The following is a 27,852-nucleotide window of genomic DNA, read 5'->3' on the forward strand; positions in this document are numbered from 1 at the left end:
GCCCCCGAACACTCAGGGTCGGGTCCTCAATGAGGCAAGGCTTGATGTGAATCCTCTCCTTTGAATCTGCTCCTCGTCCAGACAGCAACAATCGCCCAGGATTTCCACGGAACACTTTTTGCACGTACACCAATTCAATCTGCTCCTCTTCCAGACAGCAACAATAGCACAGGATTTCCACGGAACAGTCTTTTGCACGTACAACTAATTCACTCAAAAGGTAACAACTCACTGACCAACTATAACTAGTCCACTTTCAACTAAAACTGACCCAACGAGCAATCACGTCGAGGTCACCACTAATGTAAAAACCAAGCTATCACCTACCCGGAGAATAGTGTCTTTACGAATATTTAATTGTGCCTTGCTCGTTGGAATTAAAGAAAGTGACTGAGTGAATATACGATTATTTTATCTACTTAAACTGGATTTTATTTTCAACAAATTATCAAATTGTCAACACAATTCAGAGCTCTGCACTAACACGAGTTGATTGGTGACTTACTATTAACAAATTAATCGTGGACATCAATTACAAAGAATTAACAATTCTTACTCTTGATTTCCTACCACGACGACTAAAATCCAAAATGTCTGACTTTGACAACGACTAAAACTCGACTGTGTAGAATTCTTCTACCTACTTACTCACTACGACTATAACAAAGAGAGACGCGCACCTAAAAATTCCACCCTGACGTCACCATGGCAACCACCACCACGTCACGGGGCAATCTTACACGCATATCCAACAATTTACAAAAATACCTAAAACAATTTCATAAATACATCATTTTACATTTAACAAATATAATTTTTATTTTGCTATGTTGAATTATTGACACAGCGATATTCATATGTCAAATGCATACAATGCAATGTATTTGTGCAATGTTACGTTAAGTACGTAATAAAATTTGATGTTGGCTTAATATTCATATCAATTATGGCAAGTTTTAGTGCACAAGCTATACCCTTGGCCTTTACAGAGCCGCAAGACTTATCAAATTCTTCGACATAAAAAATTTGCCAATCAAAACAAATGGCAAATCTTTCAGTTCAGTTAGGTTACTGTTCGCCAAGATTAACTTTTGAATCAGTATTTTTATGGAAGCATCAACTTAAAGTTAAGAATATAATACACTTGAACTTCAGGAAAGTAGAGAGTGTGGAAAAGTATAGAATGGTTGAGAATAACTGTTACCTCGCTCCATTTGTGATTAATCTCTCATGAGAATTAATCCTAATCGTGATTAAGGATTAATAATTTGAGCACGCTTCGTCGGGATTAAGCATTAAGGATTAATGGAGTGTAAATGTTTCGTCGGGATTAAGGAATAATTTCACACATTTTTTATTGGGATTAAGCATTAAGGATTATTAATCCTTAATCCCAATCCTTAATCACGATTATTTAATCACGGATCCCTGGTCATAGATAGCACGTTGTGGTAACAAATATCGTCGAATCAGCATTATGTTGTTACAGAACTAACAAGCTAACCACAAAAGAATCATGTCCCCTAAAAATGGCGATGACCGTGTTGCATTTGCATAAACGCTCTGAAAAGGTGGATATTTGATTACCTAAAGAATTGCATCACCATATCCTTTGCAACGATGAATTTATTTCAAATCTCGTTGCTTTCAAGCTTACACTGACAAAACAGAAGATATATAACAAATTAGACCCATCATTAACGAGTCATTCATATGATTGATTATGATAGAGAATGATAGTAACTGAAAATGAATTTCCCGTGACTTGCATGAAAATGAGTGAATGATTCAGTCATTTCAGATGGGTAACTGTGAATGATCTCTCACCCCTTTCAATTTTCACCCTATGCTTAATACATGGAGCGAAATAAGAAATGAAGCCAGATGATGTAAAATAAAATGAGCTTGAAAGAAAATGACCGTGAATGAAAATCTTCAGTCAGAAATCGGATGACTGATCTTTGAATGAAAAAAGTTTTTCTGAACAGGTATGTGTACAATCGGTGGCGTTTATTTCTGCACCTATGGGGTTGTATTGTAAATAAAAAATTATATCCTTCTGCGTAGCCCGTCCCTTGAGCTGAGGGAAATATAATGCCATATGCCAAATCCGAATAGCTTGAGGGGACCACGCACATTTGGGGTGTGGTTCGTAAATTTTAAGTATACAGTCGAGATCCCCTAGTGGTACAAAATGAGCCAAAAGTGCAAGTCTTTTTCGCATCGATTTCACCAAATTGCACATAAAAAATTACAAATTCAGTTTTGGGTGGGGGGATTAATATAGCATAGCTGTTTTTGAATTATATTCAACCACACCCCCTTCAAAAATTGGGGAAGAAAATTGGGAAAAATGAGAAGGTCAATGTACACTCGGTATCTAGAAGTAGATACCAACTTGCATTTGACATTTGACTTCCCTCATGAATATGAACATTTTGATGCATCAAGACTTTCAAAATTCGAAAATTGGCGGTTTTTCGACCTACATATAAATCGTTAAAAAAGTGACCTTAGCGGTCATTTCGCGGCTGACAACCTGATGCCAGATTTTTCTTCGTCAGAAGTGCCACATTTTCCGCTTTTGTTGTCCGCTGCGAAATGACCGCTACCATGACTTTTTTGGGGTCAAAGTTTCTGAGGGAGGGGCTTATACGGCAGGAGCCGTAACAATGTATAGGTATTTATGATATACATAAAGGTAATTACATAGAAGCTATTAAAACAGCCTCAAATCGCCCCAAATTTAAAACTTAAGCTTTTCTGAATTTATAATGATGATATGCATTCGAAAATTAACGCTATGAGGCTTATCAACGAAGTTATCAATTTTTCAGATAAGCAAATTTAGTTTATCCAAATCGCCCCAAACTTAAAACTTAAGCTTTTCTGAATTTATAATGATGATATGCATTCGAAAATTAACGCTATGAGGCTTATCAACGAAGTTATCAATTTTTCAGATAAGCAAATTTAGTTTATCCAAATCGCCCCAAACTTAAAACTTAAGCTTTTCTGAATTTATAATGGTAGTATCCACTCGAAAATAAACGCTATCGGGCTTATCACTGCGCTTATCAGTTTTTAAGATAAGCAAATTTAGTTTGTCCAATTCGCCCCAAATTTAAAACTTAAGCTCAACGATTTATCAACTGAACCAACTCGTGTAAGAGATGAAAAGCATCTCAACACGAGTTGGTTCATAATCCCGGTAAACAATTTGAAGAGAGTGAGAAGTGAGACGGACCACCATACGGCACTGGCAACGACAGTCAGCGGTGGTGGTGGATACCCACCAGAATCCGAGTCTCACTCTGCCTTTCGCTAAATAATGGAAACTGCGTTTGTGAAACGGTTGGGCTGGTTCAGCTCTAGTTCAGAGGTCGACGCCGACAAACTTTCGGCGGCGGCGGCGCCAGTTGATGATTTTTTTAGCGGTGTCGGCGACGCGGCGCAGCGTCGCAATGTTAAAGGTATAGGAAATCAAATTTTTCGGCGGCGGCGCGTAAAATAGTACCGGCGTTCAGCGGCGCGGCGGCGTCGACCTCTACCCTAGTTGAGCTGAGAGAATTGATATATCACAAGACATGTTCTCGTTAAAACCGAAAAGTTGCCGACGACCACTCCCACTACGGGTGTGGTCCATAGATTTTAACTATTCCACCTATATCCCCTGAGGGAGCTGACAAAATTAATGTCACATGACATGGATGTGCCAAATTCGAAAAGTCGCAGATGACCACACCTACTGGGGGTTAGAAGTGAGCCGGGCCTGGGCTTTAAGTGGGCTAGCCCGGGCCCGCCCAGGCCCATTGGGCTTTGGGCGGGCGGGCCTGCCACGAACCGGGCTTGGGCGGGCCTGGGCTTTTGAGGAACCAAATTTAGTTGGGCCGGGCCTGGGCGGGCTTTTGCCCAGCCGGGCTTGGGCTTTTTAGGAAAAGCCCAAGCCCATCTCATATTTTTTTGGGGGTGAATGGGACACTGTTCAAAATTGTAGCACACCGGTAGAACTACATATGGACTTCTTGATGTTTTTTTCAATTCACCAGTTATTTTCTTGTACAACAGAGTTATGTACTTGTTTCTTTCTGTGATCATTACATAATTTAATTTACATTATATAAATATACATACATACATACATACGTATGTACATATCTTTTTTTATTTACATATCCTTATTGCCTATGCTAAAACCACAGCAAAAACTTCTTGATATATATTCAAAAAATTTTACACTTAAGGAATTTGAAATTAGTCCCAGATACTACACAGCCTGACACAGCTATTTTACTGTAATCAATTAAAAGTTGCAACTCTTTCAGGACGTTTTAATTCAGGTGGTTTAATTTTTACCTTCATCTTGATAAGTAATGTAATCTTCCAAATTTTAGGGTGCCCTTCAATAACTATCTTGAGTGCTAGGTATTTTTGGTAACCGTTCATCTAAACCTAGCCTTTAAAAAAAGCCCATTGGGTAGCCCAGTGGGCCTGGGCCTGGGCGGGCTTTTTTCACAAAAAGCCCAATGGGCTTGGGCGGGCCTGGGCTCAATTTTTCCGGGCCTGGGCGGGCCTGGGCTTTTCAACCGGGCTTGGGCGGGCCGGGCTTTGAAAAGTCCAGGCCCGGCTCACCTCTACTGGGGGTGCGGTTTTAAATTGATAGTAAGTCAGTTAAAATGTCCTCCTCTTCCTCAGAAGAAGGATATATAATATGACATGGTTTTATTAAAATCTAAAAGTTTTTGAGAACCACGCCCATTGGGGGTGTGATTTCCGAATTTTAATTACTGTCGAGATCCCCTCGTTGAACTGAGAAAAATGATGTATTACATGACATGGATGTGCCAAAATCGAATAGTTGCAGATGGCCACACCCACTGGGGGTGCGGTTTTAAAATTATAGTAGGTCAGTGGAAATCTCCTCATCGTCCTGAGAAAAATGATATATCATATGACATGGTTTCTTTGAATTCGAAAAATCGCCGAGGACCACACCCACCGAGGGTGGGGCACCCGACCCTTTGAACATTGCTCAGAGTGCCCAGGGGGTCGAGGTATTTTTTCGCCATGCAACTCGATTTTTGTGCTTCCACACAGAAATGTTACTTGTTTTTTGACCTTGTGACCTTGATTTCGGGTGGGTGGGGCTGAATTTTAAAATTCTGAGAATATATATTTCGAGCGAGGGTCAAAGCAAATAGTTCATGTAATTTTTTCGCAAAAAAAGTTGAAATTATACAAAAATAGCACCCCAGCCGAGATTAGAACCCGAGGTGTACTGCGTCGCCACGTGGCTGTACTGCGTGCCGGTAGTACACTTTGGCCAGTTTTCCAGCCATGGTTCGCTCTCTTACGGAACGAAACGTGGCTGTGCAGGACGCCGCGATGCAGGGAAGACTGTGGGAGCGGGTGGTATGGCGAAAAAGGGAAATTTTGTTCGTGAAATGTTTGGCACACTTGGTGCATTTGTGAGGGCGCATGGGGTCAGAAGTCGATGGAGTCGACGTGGTCAATTTTTGGAGCCCAATCTTTATCATCATCAGGGGTTGACTTGGTATCGTCGTCTTCTTCTGAAGATTCCGAATTTGACATTGGATTGGATGTTATCTGTTTTGGGGAAAAGACACGTGTGGGTGGAGCGGTTTGGTTTTTGATGCGGGGTGAGAACCGTGGCGCCGACGCTTCCGGTTTATCGGGCTGCAGCTTGTTCTGTTTCATAATTGTATTTGGTGGAGAACGAGACTCTTCTAGTATTTCGCGTTTCGCAGTGCTACAAGTTCATGATTATTCTATTATTTACTAATTTAAGTGTTCAAGGTTGCAACCTTATGACATGAATTTATTAAAATATTTGATGATGATTGTCATACCGGGACTTTTCATGGCTATTTGGCGATTTATTATCGGGACAAGGAATAATACAGAAGGCAGTGTCATCCTCCTCACGCAGCAAATCTTCGTCTTTTGTTTGGTAGACACTTGTTTGGGTGTATGAATCGGGCTCATCGTCCACGAATTGGTCGCCGAGGGAGCCAACGTCATCTTCCTCTACTTTTACTTGAACCTCGTTCTCGGCTGGTACAAAATTCTCTACTATTGACACCATTCAAATGTTAGAATTTATTAAATTTAATTAGTACCGAACTTAATTTTTCAAAAAGACCAAACCTGCCACGCGGAGAAACATGTCACAAATTTGTAGAATTTTCTTCTTGTCCTTATTCTATTTTTTCCATCTTCGACCATGCAGCGCATGGAAGTTGATGTGAAGGGATAGTATGGAATCACGCCAGCCTATGTTAATTTGAGGGAGGTCGTGTGGGGTCCCCTTGAGACATAGAACAATGCGAGTAACGGTATTACAATCACCTCCCAAATATAGAGATAGGGTACGCTTACCGTTTTTCAAAATTTCGAAAACTTTTTGAAATATTCATGTTAACGTACTATGAACTCGTGTGCCGTCATTTCAACACTAAATATTTTTTCAAATGATCTGGGTGAACGATCGACAAAAACGGCCAACTGGGTCACATACAAGGATGGTTAGGTAACAACAAACGTTTGAAACTTTTTTTGAAATAAAGCCTCCTTTAGGCGGGAAAATTAGAAATGCCATATTTGAGGTCACTCACAAAATCAATTTTTTGAATCTCTCGCATATTGATCATATTCCTGAGGGTCGCGTGCACTGCCCTCATCATAACCATATTTTCGAAATTCGCTTTCCCTGAAAAGTTATAGCAGGTTTCCTGAAAAGTTGTATTTCTTTACATAAACACATACGGAATATCTCAAGATACCCCCACTGGGTGGGAATCATTACAATCATAACTGTACATGTATTGTTTATTCAGTCAGCAGATTTTCTTTTAATTAAATAAATTTGTGAAATTAAATAAAATTAATTAATTAAATTATCCAAAATAGTTTAATATGCCGTCGCGAGTACAAAAGCTTCGACTTTACGACCATCATCGAAATTCGGTCAAAGCAACCCTTCAAGGCGACAGTCCAGGAACAGAGGTGCCAATGGAAGTAGATGTCGCCGAGGACGAAGAAGTGACCTCGACACCACAACAGCGGCTGTTTATCAAGAACATTAACCAAGTTTGTGATCGAACATGTTTCATATGTGATCGAATTTGGTACGACAAGGGAATTAGGTAAGTCTGAACTGCGTAACTATATAATTTAGTAAAAAATAAGTCGGTGTGGAAATTTCAAAATAATAAATACTATGTTTTATTGGTCAGATCTCTTACCATAAATCAAGCAATTTACAACTTGCTTGCCACGATAAATAATAATTATGATGCCGGTATGAAAAATTGTCTACTGCCAAACGTTGGAAATAAAATTGACTGCTGTAGACGTTGCTATGACAACTTTAATAAGGGAAAAGTTCCACCCGCCGCATTGGTCAACAACATGAAGGTCCCCATGTCCCCGATCGAGATATGCATCCTCACGGACATAGAGGCTAGAATGATCAGTCGGGCGAAGCCATTCCTCAAAATCCACAAATTGAGTCGCGGCCGTGGACAAGCAGCACTCAAAGGCCAAGTCGTCCATTTCGCCCAGAGCATTGAGGAGGTCCAGGAGCAGCTTCGACTTGGTCCTAATAGTACTTACGGCACAATAATTGTTACAGAAACGGTTGGCGATTTCCCCCATTCGTCGACATTTGAAATGACCAAATGGCAAGTAGCTAACACTTCAACAAAAATTAACTATGCTCTTAAACGAAATAGAAATTAACATTTAAAAATTATATTTTAGTGCTTCGTGAGGCTCTAGAATGGCTACTAACTCACAACCCAGGATATTCAAACGTGACGTTGGAGCACTTCAATGTGGACAAAATTCGATTTGACGATGTAATTGTGACACAGAACAAGGATAACCTCCCTCCCACTCAAGAAATTCCAAGCAGACGGGGAAGACCCCGTGTTGAAGGCGGCTACATTGCCATCCCCGGTAAACCCTGGATGTCGACAATGCGTCTAAGTTTTAGTCAAGGGTCAGATCGATTTGTGAGATCGGGAACTGGGGGTAAGCAGTGCACGGCCATGGCAGCTTACGCTGCAGTCAAGCCCCCGGGATTTGGACTGTTCAGGACGGCGACCGAGTTATGACTGCAGGGGACTACTACTACCAACAGTGTCATACCAGAATAATAGGTGAAATTTGAAGTTTTTATGCCAAATAATTTTGTATAACAATTACATATCTATTCAGATCGTAATGCAGCTCGAATCATCCAAACAGGCGAGGAACGACCAGTCATTTACGATTTCCTAAATGCTGATGAGATTGAAGGTCAAATTTCCAACGTTTTCGGAAGTACCGTCACCATCAACTTGGTGGGTGGCGGAGAGGTATTTTATGCAGCCTTCAACAAATGGATAGCACAGGTGGACGAGTTTGCCAGAAGATCTGTAGCGACCGCAATTAATGATTTCGTTTTGAGTAACTCCAATTATTCCTTGATCACTGGGGGTAAGATATAAATAAAAACTAAATATAGGCACCCACTAATTAATTTTAATTAAATTGAAAATAGGTCACTATTCTATGGCATTGATCAAAAATGGAGATCATTACTTTGACAGTCACGCGAGATCCCCGCAGGGCATGGTATCAAGGGCAGCGGTTCAGCAGGCATTAATCCTAAAATTACAACGACAGCAAGAAAGCTATAGCCATCTCTGTAAAATAATCAACAACAATTGCGCTCAAGGAGTCGACGCTGCTATACTCACAATCACTCCCTTAACTATCACAGTTATCGCAGAGGAAGCGGAAGTTCCCCTTACGCCGTCACCTCCTGTGGATGCCCATGATTCGGGCGCTCCTTTTGGACAAGAGGCACAGGAAGATTGTCTGATACACCACATCGATTTTGTTGAACCACGACTCGAGATGTTTAGAAATATTAGTGTTGCACTTTCCGCAGAAGGTTCCATTCCTGCTAATATAAATCTTCATCGTACAGGGGTGCCACCGGTCAGTGCGCGGCTTGAAGATCGTTTGGAAGAAAAATGTTTCATTCAATGCTTCCCACATGGGCGCTACGGTCTGGACGAAAGCAGAGACGAAGCTCATACAAGAAAATTGACCCCACATGAATATTTTAACGCTCGAGTGATGTCTGCAGATCGACGATTTCATCGAAACGACTACCTCTTCTATGCCCTCTCCAGATCTGAACAATCAATCATTAACTCTAAGATTGCCGTGTGTGGGAACATGAAATTCCAGGATGACACCAATGAAAATGCTCCAGCTGCTGAAAATATTCATCTTTACATGAGTGCTATTCGAGGTTCCAAGTCGTATTGGAAGAAATATACTGGAGACATCATGGCATTAGTTACGAGATTGGGTCCACCTACATTCTTTCTGACTGTTTCAACAGACGATATTGGTTCCATTGATATCCTCACTGCAATGTGGAAATCATCTCGTGACGATCCAGTTCCGCCAAACATTCAGAGTCTTCCTTACGACAAACGGCGTGAGCTACTTAATTCTAACCCTGTTGCAGCCGCTCGTCATTTTAATTTGAGGACACAAGAGCTGATAAAATTGCTGACCTCTGATCCTACAATATTCGGTGGACGTGTAATTGATTACACATTTCGAGTAGAATTTCAAGACCGAGGTAGCCCACATTTGCACTCGCTCATTTGGGTGGAAAATGCACCGGATTTTGCTACTCCAGAAGGGATCGCATTCATCGATGCAAACGTTTCGTGTAAGCTCGACGGGGGAGAATTGACCGACATCGTTAGACGCTACCAAACCCACAAACATACGGCTACATGTTTCAAAAAGGAGAAGTCCTGCCGTTTTGGATTTCCTCGAGAACCTGTTGCCAAAACTAGCCTTGCAGCTGAAGAGGATAGTAGGAGTCGAGGGAGAGGGGTGATTTTGCGACGAAGCGTGACGGAGGGGTGGATAAATAATTACCATCCAAAGCTTTTAAGATTGCTAAGATGTAATATGGATATTCAGCCAGTAATTGGCGTTGCAGCAGTCGCCCTATATATTGCAAAATATATTGGCAAGAACGAGTCCGAAAACATGCGAGACGACATCCGTCGTACGCTTCACTCTCTTCGACAAAATCATCTTCCAATTCGCGCCCAAATGGAGAAAGTATCGCGACTTTTAATGAACCATCGTACAGTTTCCTCTCAAGAATGTGCTGCCCGGGTATGTAACTTGCCAATGCGATTTTCGTCACGGGGATTTGTTTTTATCCCCACATTTCGACCTGGGGATCGGATTCGTATGTTAAAAAAGGACGCCTTTCTGGATGGCAATGAGGTCACCTTTGCAAGGTAAATATAGACGAATAAAACTTTATAAAGTACTAAATATAAGGAAATTAAGGCGTACTTCAAAATTTGACTATAAATATTTGTTCTAATTTAATATTTAGCAACATCATCGACAAGTACTGCCAGAGACCGGATGTGCTAGAAGATATTTGCCTATTTGAGTTTGCCTCAAAATACAAACCACGTCAAGGGTACCAACAACCGGATGAGGATCTGGACGAGGGAGAAGAGGAGGAGGATAGAATGGTGGAAGGACAAAAATCTCGTCCCTTCAATCTCAAAGATAGCAGGATGGGTGTATGGGCAGAAAGGGAGACACATGCCATAGTAAAGTGTCCTTCGTTCCACAGTGATACTGACGCGTCCAACTACATCTATGCTCATATGCTGCTATACATTCCTTTCCGTAACGAAGAAGAAGAATTGATGATTGCAGGAGAATCTGTTCAAGAATGTTACGAGCGAAGGAAGCATGATATGAGAACGAATTCCGACTTTCCGCTCATTAAAATCGACATGGAGAAAGCCCTTGAAGCTGCCGTGGCGAAAATTACGGACATTCAAGAAGATGCTGAAATTCAACCATTCGACGATGATAACCTTCTTGACTTTCCCGACGTTTATAATGGTAGCAATGTTGTAGTGCCACCGCAGAACGGCTACGACATTCCACTTATGGATGAAGAAAACTTTGCCGCAGAGTTGATGAAAATGAATTCGGGACAAAAACAGGTGTATGACCTCGTTAAACGCTACCTGTAGACATTAGAAATTCGCAACTCAAGTTGTTTATCTCAGGGGCTGGGGGGACAGGGAAATCATTCTTAATTTCTCTAATAACCAACTTAATACGAACAAATGAGTTTGGACCTGGGCGTGACGGTGTAGTCTTAGCCGCCCCAACAGGAGTCGCTGCGCTTAACATCAACGGACAAACACTCCATCGCACATTTCATCTTGCTGTGGAATCCGGAAGTGTACCCAACTATGCAAAACTTGGTGCTCAAATGTTACAACGGATGCGGGATAATTTTAAGGATGTCGAATGGATCATCATGGATGAAGTTTCCATGATCTCCTATGAGGTGAGTTGATGTAGTAAATTTAAATTTTAAGAATATGCAAAATTTGCTACCTTAAATTATTGTCTTTGCCACAAAATAGGTTTTTAAGCAAATTGATCAACGACTTCGTGACTGCTTCGACACTGAAATTCCGTTCGGAGGGAAGAATATCATATGCGTCGGTGATCTATTCCAACTGGAACCTGTAAACGGACACTGCATCTACGATACTCCGCGACTCTTCACTGGGGAGGCTAACATCTGGAATTCGTTCGAATTTAGAGAATTAACAGCTAACATGCGCCAGGGAACAGATCCGCTATTGCAAATTTGCAACAATCTTCGTGAGGGCAACATCACAACCGAAGACCTTGAAACCCTAAGGACCAGAGAGCTACGCGATGATGACACGTCTGATCACATGAAAAAGATGCATGAGAAATTTCAACAGGCCATACGAATCTACCCAACACGGACGCAAGCGGCACGCTATAATAAGCTTCGGACAAACCTTCTCCGCGATGACCCCAACACGACCGTCTACAAGATCCGAGCAATAGACACATTTAACTCTGGTGCAAAGCTTGGATATCACGCGCCTCCATCACGTAGTTCCAGTGATAGCAATAAATGTGGTGGTTTTCCGTCTTCAATCGAGCTTGCGGTTGGTTCAAGGATTATGGTCATCCGTAATTCTACCTCTAATCGGTATCTAGTGAACGGATCGATGGGAACAGTTGTTGGGTTCACGTGGAGCATGTTGGCCAGGGAGCAACACCACATTGGTGACATGCCCTCCGCAGTCCGCGTCAGATTTGATGATCCTAGGATATCTGGAAATGCTGATGGTGTATTCGAGCTGGGACCTGATGACGTCGTCTACAACAACGGACGTGGCGGTGAAGAAATCCGTCGCCGAATGCTTCCAATCGTGCTTTGTTGGGCTGTTACGGTCCATAAAGTCCAAGGGATAACGGTGGATTTAGCGGTCATATACTTGGGACCCGAACTCTTTGCTCATGGACAAGCATATGTGGCCCTAAGTCGTGCTAGGACACTAAATGGTGTAGCTATTCTACAACAGGACGACTCAAAGTTATGCCAATTGCCTAATGCTAAATTAATTGTTGAAATTCAAAGACTTAGAAAATTGTTGGTTCACTAAGAATAAGTAAATGTATACATTTACTTATTCATTATAATGAATATGAAATAAATATGTGTATCATTGCAATTCAGCGGAAAAAAAAAATAATTATGCGACAATACCGCTGATAGCCACTTATTTTTTCCATCTACTTCCTTGCAACGTTGAAGTATATATATGATTAGCGTTGTAGAAGGTTTTCATGCCATCCAATATTAGTTTGAGGTAGGTGGATTGATAGAAAGAACAAAACGTTGAAAAATAGGACGGAAAAATAGATGATTTTCCGCGGTTTTACCGCACAACTTGTTTTGTACATGGGAGGAATCGTGCAAAATTGTGGCGTGATTTTTCCTCAATTTCCTCCTCTAGGAGTGAAATTTGCTTCCTAATTTCTTCCAGTGTTCTCAAAATAGGATAACAATCGGTACAAAAGTCACACATTTCGTCGGCATCAAAACCATGCTCAGAAATTTTGTAATTTTGATGACACGTTGTTATTAATTGACAGAGGGTTTTGATTTTGATTTTCTGACGGGATTTGGCTGTCGTGTCGTCGACAACTCGTAAACACAGGAGGCAGACCTGCTGGCTCGTCATGTCGAATGAATCTTCTAGAGATAAATAAAAATGTAATGTAATGTAACGTAAGATAATTAATTGACGTAGGTATTTTCAAAAACAAAATTAATTAAATTTAGGCAAATTGATAAGTTTTGAACTAACGTGCTTTGTTTAAACAAGACACAAGAATGTAATACCTCAATAAGTATTTTACTTTACTACATACTTAGGCAAATTAATTGTTCATTGTTTTTTAGTTTAATTTGGCGATAAAAATCTGGTAAAAATTCTGAGGTTTCATTTTCTTGGGCGCCAACCACTCATCTTACGTACGTGTCTCTTGTTAAATTGAAGTATAAAAATTTGGCGAAAATTCAGCTGCAAGGTTTGTTTTTATTTACAAATTTGTCAGCGGACTCAAACTCGTGCCAAAAAACGAGAGTGCACGTCTCAAAAACGAAATTATTTACATCACGAAACAAAGTCAAGTTTCATGAGAAACTCGTCTGGGGCCGTACATAAAGCATGTCAGCAATTTTGGATGTTTTTTACCCACTCCCCTGGTGAACACCTTGTGACATTAAACAAGGCCGGATAGGATGTCTGGACCGCTACCCCACTTTCAAATCGACTATGTACATACTTTTTGCAATTAGCACAATCCATGCTGACATCGTCAATGTGAGTTTCATCTTTTCATGCAAAACTTTACTCTACGACTACGAGCACTATAGTGAATTAAATAATTCCTTCAATTAATCATTTATATTATAATATAATATAATTTTCCTATAATCTGCAATCATACATTATATTTAACATGTGAATCAACTAATTTAAAGTATTATCATTAAGTTGTATCAGTTATTAGATATTATCTAACACAAACATATTAATATGTGTGTGCATATTTTAAGGGACTCACTCTTATAATTTAATTTGTACTCTGATATCACTTTAAAGATCCTAGTAATTCTTTAACACAAACTATCCAAAGTGAAAAAAATTGAAATTAACAATACAAATTAGAAACTTTACTTTAATCACTGTCTTCTTCTGCATGAAACACATCCTTTTTTGATCTTGGCAACCTGTTCTTCTTCTCCGGAACGACGCCATGGGCCGTTTTCAAATGCAGAGTTAGCGCCGACTTGACGGCGAACCCTTTTGCGCACTGGTCGCAGATGAAGGGCCGCTCTCCCGTGTGCGCTTGGCGAATGTGACATCTCAGGAAGAAAGGAGTGGTACATCCTTTGTCGCAGTGGGGACATTTGTGCGGGGTGGGGGCGACGTAGCCCGGAGTGTGGATGACCTTCACATGATTATTTAGATGTGTCCTTGACTTGAAGGCCTTATCGCACTGGGGGCAGGGGAAAGGTCGCTCGCCCGTGTGAGTTCTCATGTGAACGTTGAGATACGAGAGGCCGAAAAAACACGCGCCACAAGTCTAGAGATCAATACAATTTTGGAAATCAAAATCAAAGAAATAACAATTGAAATGTGACATAAAGAAAGTATTATTCTCGCAAATGCATTGTCAGGAACGTTTAAATTGTTTTTTTAATCTTCCAAAAAAAATTATTTCGAATTTTCACCTCGCATTTGTGCTTCTTTTCACCCGCATGGATTTTCTTGTGGTGGTTTAATCCTCCCCGTGTTGTAAAAGAAGCTCCGCTTTTTCATATGTAAAAAATTACTACTATTATACATCCGCATACAAATTATTGTCTGGAAAAATATAGTCATATACCATTCATCACAAACGAACGGGTCCTTTCCATGCACCTTGACAAGGTGAGATTGTAAGTCATTCCATGATGCAAATGTTTCCCCACAAGTACCGCATTTCCTTCCAAACTTGCCATCGTGACGGCTGAGGTGCGTCTTGAGGTCGGCATGAACATAAAACCCTTTCCCACAAATGTGGCAAATATGGGTGGGAGGCCCGGAAGGATGGGCGCGTGCGATGTGGTCTTGCAGGTTATACTTATCGGCCGCGGTGTGGTCACAGTGAGGACATTTGTCAGGTTTTTCCTTCGTGTGTGTGTTCAAGTGTCTGGAATAGTGAATGAATAATAAAGTCGTCAGGTTCGATTTCTCGTGCTCGTGCAAATTTACGGCGAATCGTAATGAATCTGGCTGGGCCAGAGGCTGGACCACAAAGATCTAAAGAAAAGACAGCGTTCTATGCTGGATTCTTTAAAAAAGTTAAAAAAAAGTCCCGTAAAAAATTAAACCACATTTTTGGGAGGAAACCATGAAAAACTATGCCGTTTCCCAAAATACTTAACTCACGGAATTAAACGATTTGAGAGATTGGCTCGTAAATATAGCTACTTCCGGTCTTAATGATTTATGGGGAAAATCCGAAAATCATCAGACAGATCGATCATGACAGACCAACGGGAAAATAAGCCTCATTGATTTAAAATTACAAATACCGTAAAACCAAAACTACATATTTTTCACCTTTCCAGAGCCACCCTATTCCTGCACTTCTGTGGACATTGAGTACACTCGAATCGTTTAGTATGCGTTGTCATGGCCATGTGTTTCTTAAGGAGCTCTTCGTTTTCACATCGGTCATCGCACAGGTCACAAACGAGCGGCTTAATCTCCTCGACTTCATGCAGTTTCAAATGTCTCGCCAAGTTTTCCTCGAGGCAGAATTTCTTCTCGCACTTAACGCAGGACAATTTCTTCTCCCCGTCTTCATGCCGCATCACCAAGTGAGCAGCGAGGCCCTTTAGTCCACGGAACTTGGTTTTGCAAATTCTACATTGATATGCGCGACCTTCGTGGTCAGTCAGCATGTGGGCGTCCCTGTCTCCTTTGCTGTAAAAAGTGGCGGTGCATAAGGGAAAGATGCAGAGAGTAATGCGGCACTTGGGGGTGTGGCGATTAAGGGCTTGTTTTGTGGGGAAGGATTTTGCACATTGGGTGCATTTGTGGAAACGGGGCCGGATATCGTCAGAAGTGTCGACGAACTCAATTTTGGAAGCCAAATCCTTATCATTGCTGCCAGGTCCAGGTTTTGCATCGTCGTCTTCTACTGATGATTCCGATTTTGATATTAGATTGGACCTTTTAATGACACGGACCTGCACAAGACTATTGAAATGTATGGGTGGAGCGGTTTGTTTGTTTGTGGGTGAGATTCGCGGCGCCGACGCTTCTTCTGCTCCTCGCTGTAGTTTAGTCTTTTTCGAATTTGTTTTTGGTAAAGGAGAACCTTCTATTCTTCGTTTTGTAGGACTAGAACTAGAAATATGCAAATTTAGTGCGTTAGTAGCCAATCATTACATTAGTAAATTTTTCCTCAATGTACAATTCTCTTGTTTCCTAACTAACTGCAAACCATGACATGAATTTGAATATTGGAATATTTTTAACTCTCTTACACACCATTTGGGATTTTCTTCGCGTTTTGTCGAGCTGGTTTGAGGCCAAGGAATAATACAAAAAGCAGATTCTTCGTCTTCATCTTCAATGAAATCTTCCTCCTCTGTTTTTTCAATGCTTGCCTCGCAGAAAGAATTAATGTCGTCGTAGAGTAATTGATCGCCCAGATCGGCGAGGGGATCAATTTCATCTTCTTCCTCTTTGACATCATCCTCATTTGGTACGAAATTTGTGTCACGTTCGGTACCACTTTCTCCTAATTGAAAACAAAGAATATTTAATAGAAAAAAACATAATTAAATTTACAAAATATGGAACCTGAGAAAATGTGTTCCAACTTGACTTGGGCCTCGTCATGTTGCTCATTCTCACCTACAAATATAATTGAAATGAAATTGAGTTGATATTTATAAATTAGTCAGTCATTCATTATTTAATTTTTTTATCGTCCAACCTGTCAGTTTTAGAAGTATGTTACGAATCTGTATAATTTTCCCGTTTCTATTATTTTGTAAGTGAGAGGAAGACGCGTGCAAAATTGTGGCCTGAATTTCCCTTACTTTCGACACAATTTCTTCCTCCAGGAGTGAGATTTGGCTCCTAATTTCTTCCATTGTGCTGAAGACGGGATAGCAACCATCGCAAACTTCACATATGTCGTCATCTTCAAATTCAGGTGGAAAATCATGAGTAGAGTTGGAATTATGATGGCACGGTGTCATCAATTTGCAGACGGTTTTGATTCTGATTTTTCTTGTGGGTTTCGCTGCCTTGTCGATAATTTGTAAGCACAGCAGGCAGAGTTGACTGGTGGACATGTCGATTTAGTCTAGAGGTAAATAAAAATGTAGAATTAATTCTCGATAATATTTTGAAAAATGAAGTTGAAAGTTTAGGCAGATTGACAAATTTTAATTTAAGCTCCTACCTTAATCGTGTCCGTGTATCTAATACTGTGAGAAATTTATCGCCAAGAATCTTAAGAAGACAAATTAATTGTATTCAGTTAAATTTAAAGTAACAAATCTGGTGGAAAATTTCCACTGGAAATGTAGTTGCACGATTTGTGGTATTTACAAAGCTTGAAGTTCTGAAAAGTTAGTTCTCAGCCGGGCATCCATGCTGAGAAAATTGGTAATTTTTATGACACGTTGTTATTAATTTGCAGATGGTTCTGAATCAGAACCATCTGATTTTGATTTCCTGGGGGGATTTTACTGCCGTGTCGGCGACAAGGCGTAAACACAAGAGGCAGACCTGCTGGCTCGTCATGTCGAATGAATCTAGAAATAAATACGATGCAATTAAATAATTGTTGTGAGTATTTGAAATTTTGGAAAACAAGACACAAGAATTTTAACAAACTTTTGACATATTTCATATTTTAATAATTTAACCAAGTACCGTGCGAATGATGTATAGGATTATGGCGATTACATATTACGCTTGAGGTGACAAGTTACAAAATAATTGTTTAATTTGAATATAAAAATCAGGTGTGAATGTAGCTACTGTAGTTGGTTTTTATTTGTTTACAAAGTTTTCAGATGAGCCGATGAACTCAAACTCGTGCCAAAAAAAGAATCTCAAAAATCAGAGTGCGGTTAATTATGTACTTGAAAACCCGAAATGTTTATGCAAAATGTTCAATAAAAACGCCGAAAAATGTATAAAAACATTTTGAATTCTTTTAAATTGCTTGAAATTTAATTTATTTGATTGCGGAAATGCCAAAAATGCTTTAACATTTCAAACTAGTAACATGATTAAACATACTCTTAGGTCATATTTCTGGGATGATCGGACAAAATAATTTTTTGGCTAAAACTATTATGCTTGTCTATACTATTACTTTAAATACGCAACAGCATTTGGAGAAAGTAAAATATTTATTAATTATTGGGAATTAGGGTTTTTCTAAAATAATATATTTTTGACAAAATCACCGAAATATGTAAAAACATTTACATGTATCGAAACCTCCAAATATGTACATAAAATATTTTAAAGCATTTTTTCGACCGTGTGACCTTATGCCTGATACATAGTATGTTTGTATTACCAGAGCTGGGAAATTAATGAGTTTCCAGATTAAAAATTAAGATCTGAGATTGAAAATCCCCGAATCAGAGATTAAGATTAAGATTAAAATTATTCTTCCGCTACTAAATTAAATTAGTTAAGATTAAATTAATCTGTTTTGATGACGAAGATTAAAGATTAAAGATTAATTAATCCAGATTAATTATATTAATTAAGAATAATTTTATTTTTTCGTAGTTTTTTAGAGTTTACATCGATATCTATATTATCTATATTATAAGCGAGAATGTCTGTTGGCAACGGAAGTGAAAGTAAATTTGTCTGTGACGGAAGTTTGTCCGTGACGGAAGTGAAAGCAGGAAAAGTCTTGGGCGTGCCATTTTTATTATCAGGGGGTGGTGATTATCTAGGGGTGGTGGTTATCTGGGGGTGGTGATTATCTAGGGGTGGTGGTTAGCTGGGGGTGGTGGTAATCTAGGGGTGGTGATTAACTAGAAGTGGTGGTTATCTGGGGGTGGAGATTATCTGGGTAAGATATGCCCCCAATATCCCGATATCCCTACCGATATCCCAATATCCTGATATCCCTACCGATATCCCAATATCCCGGCCGATATCCCGATATCCCAATATCCCGGTATCGGGATATCGGCCGGGATATTGGGATATCGGTAGGGATATCAGGATATTTGGATATTGGAATATCTGCCGGGATATTGGGATTAGATATTTGGATATCGGGATACTAAGCGTCGTTCAACTGTTACGATATTAGGATATTGGTATATCGGGTAACGAGTAGTAATGGGCCCTAACCCAGCCCCAGCCTAATCAGTCCTTGGAGTTAGGTTGCGAGTAGTACTAGGCCGCAGTTCAGCCCCTAGCGTTAAGTTGTAAAGGAGTGCAGAAAAGGGGAACCCTAGCAGCTTGCGAACCTTTGTTGCCGAGGTTTTTAGTGCAAGGGGGAGGAACTAAGACTAACAAATTGCGCACCTATATAATAGTTCAGTTGTTTGGTTGGTCGAAAACAATCTATATTATAAGCTGGAAATGCGTTCCTACAACGGAAGTGAAAGCAAGGAAAGTAAGTTTCGAATGGCACGAAAATTTAAAACAAATTAAATTCAAAATGTCATACGGGGTGATGCTCTTTGTGGCGTGGTCTTATGGTTATCTTGGGGTAGTGGTTATCTTGGGTGGTGGTTATCTTAGGGTGGTGGTTATGTGGGGGTGGCAGTTATCTGGGTTAGCTCACGCTATCGCAATATCCCGATATCCCTGCTGATATCCCAATATCCCGATATCGGGATATAGCAGAGAACTGTATAGTACGGTGTAGTGAAAATCTTTAGTGATTATAGCAAAGCAAAGTATGGGAAATATTTGGAGATTATTATTTTGTTGTTCAATATGAACTTTCCAATTTGACATTGGTTGCAAATTTGTTTCACTTCCGTCGGCATCAGAGAATTCCAGTTAATAATACTGTACAAAATATTTTAGTCGGTAGAATTGTAAAAACTAAATTCACTCTCGCCCGGTGGGAGACGGGCTTCTACGCTAGTTATATCATAAGTTCTAAAATTTGAGAAAAGCATGAAGTATCAGCACTTCATATAATTGTTATTCTAAATTATTAAAGTTTTATCTAGTAAATTAAGGGGAATACAATAACTTGTAATACGAGTAAAAATCAGTCTCACCTCAAATGCAACGCGTTTTTATGTTTCAAAAAATAATTTTTTTAAATTAACTTAATTTTTTTAATGGCAACAAACTTTTTAATCTGTTTAAAGAACACAATTTTAAATAACGTTCCTTTCAAAAGAGAACCTGTCAATTTAGAATTGTTTTGATTTTTAAAAATGGTTCCAGTGCTGAGAGATGATCGTGCGTTGAAATTTAAAGATTTACAAGGACTCAAGTAACAGATGGCATAATTTTAATCATAATATTAATCCTGATTAAAATTAAAGTCGAATATTGAAAGATTAAAAATTATAAATTAAATTAAATTAAATTGACGTGAGATTAAGATTAAAATTATTGATTAATACGAACAAATTTCTTGATTAAGATTATGGATTAAGATTAATTATTCTTAATCTTAATCTTAATCTTGATTATTTTAATCTAGATTTTCCCAGCTCTGTGTATTACAAACATAATACAAAATACATACATAACCGAACTCTGTTCATAACCACCACCACCACCGCGAAATATTTATTTTCGCAGGAGAAGGATCTCAAATCACAAATCCCGAGTTGTAGAGTATTTTAGTTTCTCAATAAACTTACAAAATTCGAATTTTTTTGTATTTTTTAATAAAGTAAAAGAAAATTCCAACCTACCACTTCGTCCACATTTCTTAAAATTGGAATCTTTGGAAAGGTGAGTCCCTATTTTCTCGTGATAAGATATCATAACAATCCATTTATTAATTAAATGTTATATGTACACAATAATTTCCAGTTGGAAATTATGTTGACATAATTTTTTTCCTCGCTACTATTAATTATTTATGGTTGATTTTTTGTAGGTGTAGTCGTCTGGTTCGAGGGACGTGCTGGTTGCGGGTGTCGTCGATTTCAAAAAGTCAAGGTCTTCTTCAAGAGATTTATTTGAAAGGTTTTATTAATTTTGGGAATATTTCCCTCCGCTCAATTTATAAATTATTATGCCAAATTTATGCAAATGTTTAGCATCAACCCCTTCAACTAAGTACTAATTCTGTTCCTTTTCCAGTCTCAAGGATGACCAAGTGGTGTTGCATCCCTATTTGTGGGAGTTCGGAGCGAGATAATGGAATAAGCTTCTTTTCTTTTCCCAAGGATCCTGCCAGGTATTTCAATTATAAAAAAACTTTTTTGTTTAATTGTAGAAAATTACATAAACAAAATATACTCATAGCTCCGACGCCTGGTGCAAAGTCCTTGGAATTACTTTGAACCCTTCAGAGATAATCAGACCTCATGTGTGTCATCTACACTTTGCACCGAGTTCATATACCACCAAAATTTCTAAATTACTCATCCCTGGATGCCTACCCGTTACGGGTCTAGGGTAGCTCGTCGAAAACATGGTCGTCGAAAGAGTAACTCGTCGAGGACGAGTCGTCTGAAGGGTAACTCATCGTAAAGGCAAGTGGTCGAAAATAATGCGGTCGAAAACATTTTTTTATTAAAATAATATTCTTAAAATATCTTTATTTGATAGATCCATTATAATACTTTTTACATGATTTTACTTCTTTTACAAACATTTTCTGGAGAAGCGGGCGCTTTTCGTTTAATTCTTGGCCGCTTAACAATGGTGGAACTATAAGTTTTTGCAAACTGTCCAGGTTTGGTGGAACAAGAAGGGATTTCAGGGTTGGATATGGTAATCTCAGATGGTTGTGTGGATAGCTCTGAGAGATCAATATCTTCAGGATCATTAAGTTCGGCTCGGCCTTTTCTGAGTTTTCCTGTGGACATATTGTACGCTATTCCGACTACGAAGTCTTGTAGCTCGGTGTTAGAATAATTTGACACCAAGTTATGGAGTCGTTGGTCAAGTTTCTTCTGGTGACCTCGGTTTGAATTAGGTGAGGCTCCGGCCAACCTCTGTTTGAGCCGAACTTCTACATGCTTCTCTTCTCGTTGAAGTAAAGTTATTAGTTTATATAGTGGTACATGAGAACTCTCAGCAAGAATGCCAAACCGCCTGTTCCAGGCTTCCACTGCATTATTGGTTCTGGAAATGTTATCCAATACACATTGGTGCACATTCCAGAAGACTATTGGACACACAGAACCGATGTAGGTTTTTTGAACATAACTAAAAAACTCATCCAGTTCAATTTTAGTTTGACCCTTAAAATTGCACGATACTTTCACTTCTCGAAATGCCATTCTTACATCTAATAAAATACTCCCAATTACTGCTGAGTATTTTGGAATGCCCGCAGCGTATATCCGTCACACGATGCACATGTAGTGTGATTGCCTGTGCATACGTGTTAACTCATGAAGTTCATGAATGAAACATGAAATTTTCATTAAACATGAAATTCGACGAGTTTCATGCCACTTAAATTCGACAACTTGCCTTTCTGACAAGTTTTCCGTTCGACGACCTGATTTCGACGACTTACCTTTTCGACGACGTAGGATTCGACAAGTAACCCGTATCCCCCCGTTACAGTTTCTCCAAATCAAGAACCCCTTGGCCCAATTTCCACTAGCAATAAAACTGAGCAGATCAAGACAGAAAGTGATTTGCATGTTACGGCTGAAGATTCTCTAATGTCCATCATCAGTAAGCAGAGAAGTGAAATTCAAGAACTAAAGAAAACGAATAAGTCATTGCAAGAGAAACTTCGTTATTCGAAATCAAAGAGACAAAAACTCGACTACGCAACTATTTTAGATTCGTTTCCTGGCAACGAATCATTTGCGGAGTTTGTTAATATCCAGTTCGAACGGTATAACGAAAAAATTCATAGTCGTTGGAGCGATAAGGAAAAAACTTTGGCGTTATCCCTGTACTCCAGGTTGAGCCAGAAGGGATATAGCTGTTTATTGGAAATGGGTTTTAAACTTCCCCCCTTGGGAACCATATTCAGTTGGCTTGGAAAAATTACCGGGTCACCAACCCCACGACGGGTAGGACGTCCCTCTGTGTCTAAATCCTGTAAGAAAAAGAAGGTGACAAAAAAGCCAAGATGAAGCCTAAGGCCAAACCGGCAGCAAAGGCTAAGGAAGAACCTGCGCCTGCTTCAGAAGATATAGAAGATAACGAAGATGACGAATCCATGGAAGATGAGGAAGAGGACGAGAAAAAACATGAAAGCGACGACTGGCAAAAAGAATGGTTCTTCGACAAGGAAACAAGTGGAAAAGGTGGACACTACTATTGAAGAAGATGGATTGCCTATTTGTATAAGCATTTATGCGTATTAATAGTAAGACTGAAAACAAAATGCAGAACTGCAACAGGAATGGTTATATAAATTTAACTCTAATTAAGCAGCATTTTTTAACAAATATCGAATTATGGTTTCTCGGAAACAAAAGCAAAGACTTTTCATGAAAAACTATAAAATACAAGTCCTATTTTTTACTCCAAGTTAAATTTAGTTAGTTACGTTAATAATATTTATTTTTATACAAAAAACCATGTGTTTTGACATGACAATAAAACATTTTGAATTAATTGGTATTCAATAGCTTTACCGGTTATTAATGTATTTATAAATATTTTAAGGCATTGTCTTGTATAATTTAAGTTGCCATCTGACTTAAATTGTAGATATTGGTACATAAATTAGTTCCTTGTTTACTCTATTACTTGTCTGCTTATTAACATAAGTTAAATAGCACATGAGCATTGTTAAGCTAAATAATTGAAGTCACTTAAATTATTTAGCTTAAGTTACTTAATACTGATAAAACTTGAAATTTAACAATGCCAGATACCAACTCCAACTCTTGAATCTTCAACTTCTTAATCATTGGCTTCTTCTGGCATGAGACGCATCCTCTTACAATCTTGGCAACCGATTTGTCTTCTCTGGAAAGATACCATGGGCCGTTTTCAAATGCCGAGATAGCCCCGACTTGACCGTGAACCCTTTTCCGCACTGGTCGCAAACGAAGGGCCGCTCTCTCGTGTGCGATTGGCGAATGTGGCATCTCAACCAGAAAGGAGTTCGATATCCTTTATCGCAATGGGGGCATTTGTGCGGGGTGGGAGCAACGTAGCCTGGAGTGTGGATAACCTTTACATGGTTCCTTATATCCCTCCTCATCTTAAAGGCCTTGTCGCAGTGGGGGCAGGCGTACGGTCGCTCGCCCGTGTGACCTCTTGTATGTCGGTCAAGACTCGTCTTCTCCGTAAAACAGGCCCCACAAGTCTAAAGATAAATAAAATGACATTTACTAATTGAAAAAAAAAATATTTAAGGAAGGGAGAATGAATCGCAACATGAGTATTTGACAGCAGTCAAATGCTAAGGATTGAGGTATTCCGACGCATGCTCACAGATTTGGACCAAACTGGCCTCAATCGATCTCAAATTTAATTAAAGGTCTCATTTAATAGACCAGACCAGACTTAATTGATATCACATCATTAGCATGAAATTTGCAAACGACACTATCTGCCAATGCGCAGGATTGGGGGAGATATTTGCAGGTAGTGTCATTTGCAAATTTCATACATGATTAATTATAATTTCATACATTTCATTTACAAATTGCATGTACATACTAATTAAATTTGTTATCGAGTGACACCAGTTTCAAATCAGTAGTTTGGTTCAAATCTGTGAGCATACATTGGGAGACCTCCATTGTAAGTAGAAATGTTAAAATTATGTTTTTTTCTCTTCCAAAAAAGACTATTCCGAAGTTTTACCTGGCACTTGTGCAGTTTTTCCCCTGTGTAGATTTTCTTACGACGTTTAAATTCTTCCCGGCTTGTAAAACCAGCTCCCCTATTCCTAATTTAATAAATTATTAGTTACTACAATACAAAGTTCATTGTTTCGAATAGTGATTTACCGTTCGTCATGAACAAACGAGTCCTTGCCATGCATCTTGACAAGGTGAGCTTGTAAGCTGCTTGATGATAAAACATTTTCGCCACAAGCGTCACATTTCTTTCTAAACGTCCCATCGTGACGGGTGAGGTGCATCTTGAGGTCGGAATGAACGTAATACCCCTTCCCACAAATGTGACAAATATGAGTGGCTGGTCCGGAAGGATGGGCACGTGCGATGTGATGCTGTAGGGAGTATTTATTGCCATAGACTTGGTCACAGTGAGGACATTTCACAGTTTTTTCGTTAGTGTGGCTCCTCAAGTGCCTGGAATGGTGAAAGAAAAAAATAAAGTAATTAAAAAGTAAATCATTGTATCGAAACTGCATCATAAAATGTTGGCAAGCTACGTAAACTATTTAGCTCCATGAGTCTCGCACAAAAAAGGATTCACTGACGTCATGAAATTTCTCGTTCCAACGCGTGAATCGCCGTGAATCCCTCCCTCTAAAAAAGTTTGGACCATATTTTTGGGTATACCGTGAGTGAACAAAAATTCCGTTTTCCAAAAAAACGGGATCGCACACATATCTATGATTGAACGAATTGAGAGATTAATTTGTAAAGTTACTTTACATAGCGTTCACGAATTGTGGGGAATTTACAAAATCAAATAGATCAGATAGATCGATGGGTAATTATCGATGGGATCTAAAAACACGAATACCATGATACATACATATTTCATGGTATTTGTGTTTCTTATACAGCATAGTTTCAAAATACAAATACCATCAAATAAAACTATTTATCACCTCTCCAACGCCGCCTTGGTCCTGCACTTCTGTGGACATTCAGAACACTGGAATGGGTTTGAATGAATTAGTGTTGCCAAGTGTCTCTTGAGACGTTCCTGGCTTTCAAATCGGTTGTCGCAGAGGTCACAAACGAAGGGTTTGATCCCCTCGACGTCATGCAGTGTCAAATGTCTCGCCAAGTTTTCCTCGAGGCAGAATTTCGTCCCGCATTTGACGCAGGACAATTTCTTTTCTCCTTTTTCGTGCCGCATCACCATGTGCGCAGCTAGCTCGTTTTGGGAACGGAACTTGCTTGTGCAAATTCTACACTTGTAAGGGGTCAGACCTCCATGGACAGTTTTCATGTGGGCGTCCCTCAATGTAATGGAGTGAAACGTGGCCGTGCATAACGGTGCGATGCAGGGAGTACCGTGGCAGCGGGCGGTATGCAAAATAAGGGTAGATTCCGCCTTGAAAGATTTGGCACACTGAGTGCATTTGCGGGAGCGGATGGCGTCAGAAGTCGCGATGGAGTCGACGTGCTCAATGCTGGGGGTCCAATCCGGTGTAAATTTTACATCGTCGCCTTCTACTGATAGCCAGTTTGAAATTGGATTAACCGGACGGATCTTTTTGGGGGAAGAAACAAGATTTTTGACCCCTGTGGGTGAAGCTATTCGTTTTTTGATGCGGGTTGAAAATTGCGGCGTTGACACTGCATCGGGCCGCCGTTTACTCGTAATTTTTGGTAGAGGGGGAGAATCTTCTCTTTTGCGTTTCGTAGCGCTGGAAATAAGCAAATCTGCAGTTAGTTAGTAGTCTATATCGTTAGTTAATACTCTAGTTTTCAGTATTTGCAATATGCTGACTTATACAAATATCTAAATAAATACTCGAATACTTTTGATTACATACCAGTTGAAATTTTTTTTAGGTTTTGTCAGGTTGTTTTGAGCCCAAGAAATACTATCAAAAGCAGTTTGGTCCTCATCTACAAAATCTTGCACCTCAATTTTTTCAATTTTTGTCTCCCAGGAAGAATTAACGTCGTCACAGAATAATTGGTCCACCACATCTACGAATTCGAGAGGGTCAACGTCGTCATTGTTGCTTTCATCACTTGCTTGAGAGTAGGAATCGAGGTCATCGACGTAGAATTGGTCACTCACATCGGCGAGAGGGTCAAGGTCATCTTCGCCTCCTTCTTCCTCCTCCTGCTCCACTTTGACTTGAACCTTGTCTACCTCTGATACAAAATTGTCCTCATTCTCTCCTAATGAACCCAATAGTTTAATTAGTATTTAAAGTAATTGTTAATGAATTAAAATGTCTAAAAACCCCAAACCTGCCAACCGGAGAAAGATTTCACGAAAGTGTAGAATTTTTTCCATTCCATTATTTCGTAGCTGGGGGGAGAAGGAAGTGCGAGAAATTGTGGTCTGAATTTTCTTCATTTTTGACCCAATTTCTTCCTCCAGGAGTGAAATTTTCCTCCTAATTTCTCCCATTGTGCTGAAGAGTAGATAACAATCATCGCAAAACTCGCAAATCCTGTTATTTTCAACGTCAGGTGGTAAATGAAGACCAAATTGGTAATTTTGATAGTACAGGCTCAGCAAATTGCAGATAGCTTCGAGTCTGATTTTTCGTGGGGGTTTCGCCGCCTGGTTGATAACTTGTAAACAAAGAAGGCAGAGTGGGTTGGAGGACATCTCGCTTTAATCTACAATAAGGAGGCAAAAATGCACAATAAGATTAAAACAAAATTTTGAACAATCTTTTAAACAAGTATACTGCGTGAAAAGAGGAATAATTGTTTCTTACAATTGTTCCTTACATTTGAATATTTGCAATTTTTCGTTTATTTATTTGCAAATTTGTCAGATGGGCGGTTGAAGTCAAACTCGCGCCAAAAAAGTCTCAACAATTACTCTACGAAACAAAGTAAAGTTTCATGAA

At 39.5% G+C, this 27,852-nt stretch overlaps 4 protein-coding genes across 9 annotated transcripts; 1 reads left to right on the top strand and 3 right to left on the bottom strand.

Annotated features, from left to right (window-relative positions):
• Positions 1-3,669: 3,669 nt before the first annotated feature.
• LOC118433173 lies at positions 3,670-6,262 on the bottom strand. The gene is made up of 3 exons (XM_035844849.1): positions 6,169-6,262; positions 5,871-6,093; positions 3,670-5,770 (listed from the first exon to the last, which is right to left on the bottom strand). Exons 1-3 carry the CDS (start codon positions 6,185-6,187, stop codon positions 5,485-5,487), a joined length of 528 nt encoding a protein of 175 aa, XP_035700742.1. The 5' UTR covers positions 6,188-6,262; the 3' UTR covers positions 3,670-5,484.
• Positions 6,263-13,497: 7,235 nt separating this feature from the next.
• Positions 13,498-18,102, bottom strand: LOC110861630 (zinc finger protein 2 homolog). 5 transcript variants are annotated; one of them, XM_035844847.1, is made up of 11 exons: positions 17,931-18,102; positions 17,604-17,809; positions 17,455-17,504; positions 17,087-17,355; positions 16,981-17,008; positions 16,845-16,898; positions 16,530-16,782; positions 15,594-16,385; positions 14,875-15,180; positions 14,720-14,798; positions 13,498-14,571 (listed from the first exon to the last, which is right to left on the bottom strand). In XM_035844847.1, exons 4-11 carry the CDS (start codon positions 17,342-17,344, stop codon positions 14,164-14,166), a joined length of 2,178 nt encoding a protein of 725 aa, XP_035700740.1. In that variant the 5' UTR covers positions 17,345-17,355; positions 17,455-17,504; positions 17,604-17,809; positions 17,931-18,102; the 3' UTR covers positions 13,498-14,163. The 5 variants fall into 5 exon arrangements, with proteins under 5 accessions (XP_035700740.1, XP_035700741.1, XP_021966456.1 ...); XM_035844848.1 differs by lacking the exon at positions 16,845-16,898; XM_022110764.2 differs by having other exon boundaries at positions 16,981-17,355.
• A 2,686-nt stretch (positions 18,103-20,788) lies between these two features.
• On the top strand, positions 20,789-23,768 carry LOC110861631. Its single transcript, XM_022110766.2, has 5 exons — positions 20,789-20,963; positions 21,112-21,200; positions 21,318-21,414; positions 21,483-21,628; positions 22,758-23,768. Exons 3-5 carry the CDS (start codon positions 21,326-21,328, stop codon positions 23,279-23,281), a joined length of 759 nt encoding a protein of 252 aa, XP_021966458.1. The 5' UTR covers positions 20,789-20,963; positions 21,112-21,200; positions 21,318-21,325; the 3' UTR covers positions 23,282-23,768.
• Positions 23,769-23,864: 96 nt separating this feature from the next.
• LOC110861588 (oocyte zinc finger protein XlCOF6) lies at positions 23,865-27,811 on the bottom strand. 2 transcript variants are annotated; one of them, XM_035844802.1, is made up of 7 exons: positions 27,731-27,811; positions 27,239-27,616; positions 26,809-27,166; positions 25,912-26,679; positions 25,118-25,423; positions 24,972-25,056; positions 23,865-24,468 (listed from the first exon to the last, which is right to left on the bottom strand). In XM_035844802.1, exons 2-7 carry the CDS (start codon positions 27,603-27,605, stop codon positions 24,097-24,099), a joined length of 2,256 nt encoding a protein of 751 aa, XP_035700695.1. In that variant the 5' UTR covers positions 27,606-27,616; positions 27,731-27,811; the 3' UTR covers positions 23,865-24,096. The 2 variants fall into 2 exon arrangements, with proteins under 2 accessions (XP_035700695.1, XP_021966409.2); XM_022110717.2 differs by having other exon boundaries at positions 27,718-27,797.
• Positions 27,812-27,852: the final 41 nt, after the last annotated feature.

The sequence above is a fragment of the Folsomia candida genome, unplaced genomic scaffold (genome assembly GCF_002217175.1).
Source record: "Folsomia candida strain VU population unplaced genomic scaffold, ASM221717v1 Fcan01_Sc043, whole genome shotgun sequence".
Taxonomy (NCBI): Eukaryota; Metazoa; Arthropoda; class Collembola; order Entomobryomorpha; family Isotomidae; genus Folsomia; species Folsomia candida.

Coding starts and splice junctions, on each gene's coding strand:
- LOC118433173 (XM_035844849.1), bottom strand. Junction 5,771..5,870: donor AATAGCCATGAAAAGTCCCG/GTATGACAATCA, acceptor ATGAACTTGTAG/CACTGCGAAACGCGAAATAC.
- LOC110861630 (XM_022110764.2), bottom strand. CDS start 17,344: ATGTCCACCAGTCAACTCTGCCTGCTGTGCTTACAAATTATCGACAAG. Junction 16,783..16,844: donor GTTGGAACACATTTTCTCAG/GTTCCATATTTT, acceptor GTTTTCAATTAG/GAGAAAGTGGTACCGAACGT. Junction 14,572..14,719: donor AAAAGAAGCACAAATGCGAG/GTGAAAATTCGA, acceptor ATTGATCTCTAG/ACTTGTGGCGCGTGTTTTTT.
- LOC110861631 (XM_022110766.2), top strand. CDS start 21,326: ATGACCAAGTGGTGTTGCATCCCTATTTGTGGGAGTTCGGAGCGAGAT. Junction 21,415..21,482: donor TTTCCCAAGGATCCTGCCAG/GTATTTCAATTA, acceptor ATATACTCATAG/CTCCGACGCCTGGTGCAAAG. Junction 21,629..22,757: donor TGGATGCCTACCCGTTACGG/GTCTAGGGTAGC, acceptor CCCCCGTTACAG/TTTCTCCAAATCAAGAACCC.
- LOC110861588 (XM_035844802.1), bottom strand. CDS start 27,605: ATGTCCTCCAACCCACTCTGCCTTCTTTGTTTACAAGTTATCAACCAG. Junction 26,680..26,808: donor CCTAAAAAAAATTTCAACTG/GTATGTAATCAA, acceptor GCTTATTTCCAG/CGCTACGAAACGCAAAAGAG. Junction 24,469..24,971: donor AAAAACTGCACAAGTGCCAG/GTAAAACTTCGG, acceptor ATTTATCTTTAG/ACTTGTGGGGCCTGTTTTAC.